Source organism: Accipiter gentilis, chromosome 5 (genome assembly GCF_929443795.1).
Source record: "Accipiter gentilis chromosome 5, bAccGen1.1, whole genome shotgun sequence".
NCBI classification, from domain to species: domain Eukaryota; kingdom Metazoa; phylum Chordata; class Aves; order Accipitriformes; family Accipitridae; genus Astur; species Astur gentilis.
In genome coordinates this window covers 36294945-36300944 of record NC_064884.1, presented here as the reverse complement: position 1 = coordinate 36300944, position 6000 = coordinate 36294945, and the positions used below count along the sequence as shown (strand labels likewise).

At 52.0% G+C, this 6000-nt stretch overlaps 1 protein-coding gene across 3 annotated transcripts in view; it reads left to right on the top strand.

Moving 5' to 3' along the window:
• Positions 1 to 843: 843 nt before the first annotated feature.
• The window catches only part of UTRN (utrophin), a 389337-nt gene continuing 384180 nt past the window's right edge, over positions 844 to 6000 (top strand). For 2 of the 3 annotated variants that reach the window (XM_049799498.1, XM_049799496.1), the window contains exons 1-2: positions 1649 to 1845; positions 2766 to 2929. In XM_049799498.1, coding sequence (XP_049655455.1) covers positions 2851 to 2929 — 79 coding nt within the window. In that variant the 5' untranslated portion in view covers positions 1649 to 1845; positions 2766 to 2850. Of the gene's footprint in view, positions 866 to 1648; positions 1846 to 2765; positions 2930 to 6000 lie in introns of those variants that run through there. The other variant, XM_049799497.1, reaches the window with a different exon arrangement.

Genomic DNA, 6000 nt, shown 5'->3' with positions numbered 1-6000 from the left:
AGTGATAGGTATCGATATCGGTGGGTTTGTAGTGTTAGACACCCGTGATCTGCAATTCACAACTTCAGTCATCACAACGCTTCGGACACTTTATTAGTATCTCTTTACAACTAAGAACCATTAATGACTTCCTGCAGTGGTTTGGGTTAAGCAGATCAAGCATGAATTAACTAATTTGCACTGAATCGCCCAGGAAATCTAATGAATGATCAGAACTAGGCATCTTCACCTTCGGGGCTTCTCCAAAGTGCAGAAATAGATTGCACTATCTGCGAGGCCCTCCATTCTGGGATTTAGAACAGTAAGACCCGGCCCCTGTTACACATGTACTGCACAGATCAAAGGTTGAGAAAAAAATGTTAAATGCAGTTAGAATTACAATAATAATAACTTACAGGTAGCTTGTTTTGTTTCTTTGAGGTATCCCTATTTTCCTCGGGGGAAATAGTAAAGTATGGGTAAATATCAAAGTCAGCTTAGGCTAAAATACACATAATCATTGTTTGTTATTGTTATCTGTAATGCCTAGTAAACTCATGAGCTGTATACTGGTAAGAAAAAAAGACTTTCAAAGACAAGTCTTCCTCATTTCATTGCTACCAATTTCTGTTCACCTGGAGGTACAAAATAAGTAAGTTGCCAAACCTGGTCTCCCTCCTTTCTTCTAGCTAATAAATCCTGCACCTTCTTTTCTGCAAGCTGCTGGCCGGTATCTGGTTTTGTTGTTCAGGCGGCGAGGTACTCGATGTTGGGAACGCATCTAACCTTGAAAACATTTTGGGTCGGGCGGCTGAGGCCTGGCAGGAGTTACTCGGCCGCGGCGTGTCTCGGATACGGCCGAAACTTCGGACTGACGCTCACCCAGGTAAGCAAGGGCCACGCGTTCAGCGGCACACGGCGCCGGGGAGCGACGAGTGCTCGCCCGAGCAAACACCAGTACGTCCATTCCCAGATTGCAACTGCGGCAATGGATTAATTAGCGTGAGCTAAACATTTCACTCCCGCAGTTAGCGCGAGCTAAACATTTCGCTCCCGTACGCGCCTGTTCATACATAAAAAGGCGACCGCAGACCCCCAGCACCCAGCGCAGCACATTTTCACTGACCCACACTGCTCCTTCCTCGCCCAGCTGAACCCCCCGGGGCTCGGAGCTGCCGTCCCGAGCGGGACACCCGGCCAAAGACGTGTGTCGTCCCCGTCCCCCGTCCCCCGCCCAGTTTTGTCACGCTCCCTCGCCGTGCCACTTCACGGGGAGCGACGGGGCCCTGTGCCACCGCACTCAGGAAAGGCGAGGCGAGGCGGGAGCGCCCAGGTGAGGCCGGGAAGGCCCTGAGGGGAGGAGCGGGGCCGCGCTGACCGCGCCGGGGCAGCCCCCTCCCCCCCCACGCCGGACTCCGCCGCTCTCGCGGGCGCGGCCCTGAGGGGGAGCGGGGCCGCGCCGGCAGCCGCCCGCGGGCGCGGGACGGGGGCGGGGCGGGGCCCGGCCTCGCCCCGCCCCTCCCCGCCCCGCCTGAGGCCCGCGGCGGGCTCAGCCCCGCCCCTCCCGCCCCCTCGGAGAAGGGGCCGCGCGGCCGGGGCGGCTCTCCGGTCCCCGCGGCGCTGCCCCGGCTAACAAAGGGGCGACGGGGACGAGGGAGGAGCCGCCGCAGGGCCGGGCCGGGCCGGGCGGGGCGGAGAAGAAGGAGAAGGAGGGACGGCAGCGGCTCGCACAGAAAGTTGTGGGTCCGCCAGCACAGCGGCACCGGAGCCGCCGCCGCCGCTGCCGGGGGACGGGGCGCGGGGAGGAGCCGGGCCGGGCCGTGCTGGGGGGAAGCGGGACGGCTCTCCCGCCGCCGTGTCCGAGGGGTGAGTGGCGGCGGCGGCGGCGGGTCGCTGGCGGCGGGTCGCTGGCGGCGGCTCGCTGGCGGCGGCTGGTCCCGGCACCGCTGGGAGCGGGGCTGCCCCGCGGGGAGGCGGCGGGCGCCGCGGCTCCGGGAGGGGGAAACTTTATTCCCCAACTCCGAGCCGCTCGAGGCGGGGCGGGGGCCCCGCGCACCTGCGAGCGGGGCGGGGCGGGGGTGCCGGTGCGGGGCGGCTGCGGGGAGCCGGGGCGGGGGGCGGCCGCCCCGGCGGCGGGGGGTACCGGAGGGCCGGCGGCGCCGCCGCCGCTGCCGCGCACCCCGCTGGGAGGAGGTGCGGGCACGCCCGCCCGCCCGCCGGGTCAAAATCCCCGCCAGGGGAGCGGGGCGGCCGGGCGGGGAGCTGCCCGCGGCCGAGCGCGGGGCCCGTCCGGTCCCGTCCCGCGGCGCTCGGCTCCCCCCGCCCGGGAGAGGGGCTTCGTGGCTTCTCCCACACGTGGCGGTCACGCCCCCCCCCCCCCCCCCCCCCCTCGCCGGCGGGAGGAGCACGCCCGCCCTCCCTTACCCCGCTCCCAGCGGGGCTCCCTTGCTCTGCCCCCCTCCCCCAAGCGGGGGTGTCCCGTTTGGTGCCAGCCGGGGGACGGTATCTCTGCTAGGGCTGCGTCCTGCCCCTCCGGGGTGACCGGGTGGGCGTGGGGGGGGGGGGGCCCCCTGTGGCCCAAGGTTGCCTGAAGCTTGGCTTTCGCGGCCCCGGATTAAACTGGCCGGCGGCACCCCTCGGTGTCATCTCGCTTTTTGCGTCCCGTAAGGCGTCCCTCGGCAGGGGCACGACCGGCAAGCGGCGGTCCCGGCCTGCGCTTCCCACGCGGAGTCACGCCTGGTGCGGCCCGTGGAGTTAGGGTGCCTCTCTCTGCTCCCGCCCTGTAGGTGCTGGTGCCGAGCCGGGGCCCTCCATGGGAACCCTCTCCCCACGGGTTTAGGCCCCACCCGTGGCGTTCCCCAGCCGGCGAGCATGGCCCGCGTGTCCGACCAGGAGGAAGGACCTGGCGGGGGACACGGCGAGTTCAGCGACATCATTAAGTCCAGATCAGGTAAGGTGTCGAGGGAAACGGTGCGCTCCTGTTTTCTCCTCTACGCGTAGCTTCTGACATCGGCTTGCGTTTTGAAACGGCACGTTTTTCCAACTGGTTTTTTGGCCGTGTATTGGTAGTACGGTGAGCGACTGAGGTTGTTCGTGCAGCTGTCCTGCAATTAAGTAATAGTAATTGTAGATCTCGGGGGTTTGGGGTTTTTTTTTTTTTTTGACAGTGTTAGTCAAGTCTGTTTGTTTGGAATCCACCTCCTGCATTATAATTACCTCTGCTTTTGTAAATAACCATGTGCTTAAAGTGCTCTTATGCAACCTAGTGTTGGCAGCTTTTGTGTTTATTCTCAGACGCTGAAAATGGCAACTGTGGCTGCAATACTGTACCTCCTAAAAGTGCATCGCGGTAGTACTCGTGCAGTAAATTAATGTGCTTCCTCCTTAATGTAAAACAGTCGTCTAAGGCTACTCGCTCAGGCATTTCCTCTAGCAAAACGTTCAAGTAACAGATCTGAAGGTTATTGGAAAAACGTGGGGGTTTTTTGGCTGTTGTACGTTTGAGTCTTCTGAGGCTCTGACGGACGCTGGGGTGGGTACCCTCATTTTAGCAGGGGGAGAGTGAAGGCTTTGGAGGCACAGAAGCGAGTTGTTAAAACCTCTATAGAAAATTGCTCTATGTCCAGAGACTGGATGCTCTCTTCTTTAGCCTCAAAGGCTCTCTTTTCTCTCTTAAACGCAAAATGCTCCTGTTGTCAGAAGATTTTCCTTCGATGTCTGAAACCTAACAGTGTGTTTTTTTAAATGTTCCATACATTAAAACCCGTAGCTCTTCGGTGGGTGGTGATTTGATACGTTGGTTTATGTAGGATGCAGGTTTGAATCTGGATCCCATGGGTGTTCGACTAGTTTGTTTCTTAGACCTCCTCTTTTTGAGGCAGTCTTCCTCTTAACTGTTGGAAGTGCCATTTATGAAACAGAAATGTTTGTGGTTTTCCATCTCGAATTCTGTAGTGCTGGTGTACGTTTTCTGCTGTTATTTTGAAACCTCTGGATGTAACTTTATTTGATTATAAGCGTGTAGTCATCACCTCTAAGGGCTTTGAGTTTGGGGATAGCTTGCAGACAGTTTGTATGCATATATATATGCAAGTACTATGGTTTCATAGGATGTCTGAGGAAACACGGCTGTATTTGAGGTTTTCCTTGGATGAACAAATTGTACAGTAAGTTCTGTTGTTTCGGTTAGGGTTGACGATTGTAAATCTCCTGTTACAACTGCTTTAAGTTTCTTCTCTGTTAATGAGAAAGTGATGTATATTCTAACAGTCACAAAGCTAAAAGGCTTGTGCGTTAAATTAAAAATAGCAAGTGAAGATTGATCTTAAATAATTCATCTTTTCTAAATAATACACTGGTTTGGATCTGCATGTGCAATTTCTTCAAGTTAATTACTGAACTACATAGCTCAGATCTGAACCATTCCCTACAAGTAAACCTGTGGGAGGGATTTCTTAATGAAAGGGCTGAAGTTTCCTGAAGTAGAGATGACAGCAAATTAAAGGCTAGTTGTCAGGACTGGTGAAAAAAATATCGTAAGCTATGCTTCCATTTTTCCTGGATATCTGGAAAGGAGAATGCTAATTTTGATACTTAGAATGGAAAACTGAGTAGTTTTTTGCTGGGAAGATTTCTTTAGCACGGGGATGTTCTTCACAGTATGAGTGACTGGAGTACAGCAGAAGTGTTACCTTATAACTTATTAATATTTGGGGTAGCTAGGGGTCTGTCTGGGTTTTGAGGCAGAGAGCAGAACGAGACAAGGTTTAGGATCTCCACTTTCCTTTCTTTTGTCATAGAAAATGGGCTGTTACTCTGTTTCTTGCTACTCTGTCAGTTCATCACCTGCAATACAGGAAATCTGTCACTTTAATTAGAGAGAGCGTGCAAATATGCATTTAATATTTTTACTCTTAAAGAAAATACAAAAAACATTTCTAGTGGGTGAAAATTTTTAAGTGACTTACTATGTCATAATATTTTTGAGTGCCTATTATTCCTGTGCATTTTTAAATAAGAACACTGAAAACATTTTATTCTTGTAAATAAAAGAAGAGATATGTATAATGTCAGTGTAAAGATCTCTTTCTCTCTGTGCTCACCTGGGCAATTCTCTCTCTGTCTTTTTCAGCATGTTTTTCTTCATCTTTTTGGAACAGATCACCAAGCTGTTGGGATATTGCGGTTATTTAAAAACATTCATCTTCTAAAAGTGATGCTTAAGATACATGACTAAATCTTATATTTTGTTATAACTTAGAAGAAAATTATCATTTGGAATGCCAGAATATTCCAGGGGTCAGGACTTAACAAAGAGAGGTACTAGTAAAAATGTTTCTAAATATTTGGATACAAATGTAAACTTTGGTCTTTAGCGGCCTGTCTGACTGAACATACTGTCCGTTTTTGTAGTCATTGCTGCTTTAGTAGTTATCTTGCTTTGGAAAACTGGGAAGCAGCTAGAAAGCCATAAAGGTGGCACTGTTAATACAGCGATTGGTTATTGAAAACCTGAGCTTTGATCTAAAGTTACTCTTACGAGACTGCTATAAGACAGAAGTTTTATGGCTGCTCAGGGCTGTGTGGTGCCCATCTACGCGTGTTTTTATGAGCAGAACAAGCTATGTAATTTTTTTCTTAATGACTTGTAATTGGGAAGCTACCAATGTACCATGTGAAGGATACAGGAGAACTGCAGAAAATCATTATTTTTCTATAGAGCAATCAAAATCAATTAACAGCAGATTGGATTTCTATTTGTTGCTTGTGCAAAAAAAAAAAGTGTGTGTGCTGCAGGACTTCACAGATGGGCAAAAAGTAATTTTGCAAGTATCTACTCCTCCTTTGGGGAGTTCAAACTGAGAAGATGAAGGATAAAACACTTTGAACAGAGATCCCTGTATGTTATTGATTATATTGGAAGTATGTTTTCCTTCAGTGGTCAGAAGGAAAACTTTTCATGAACATACTATAAGCTGTAGTTGTTGTAAGCCATAAATGCTTGATTAGCAAAAGCAAAAG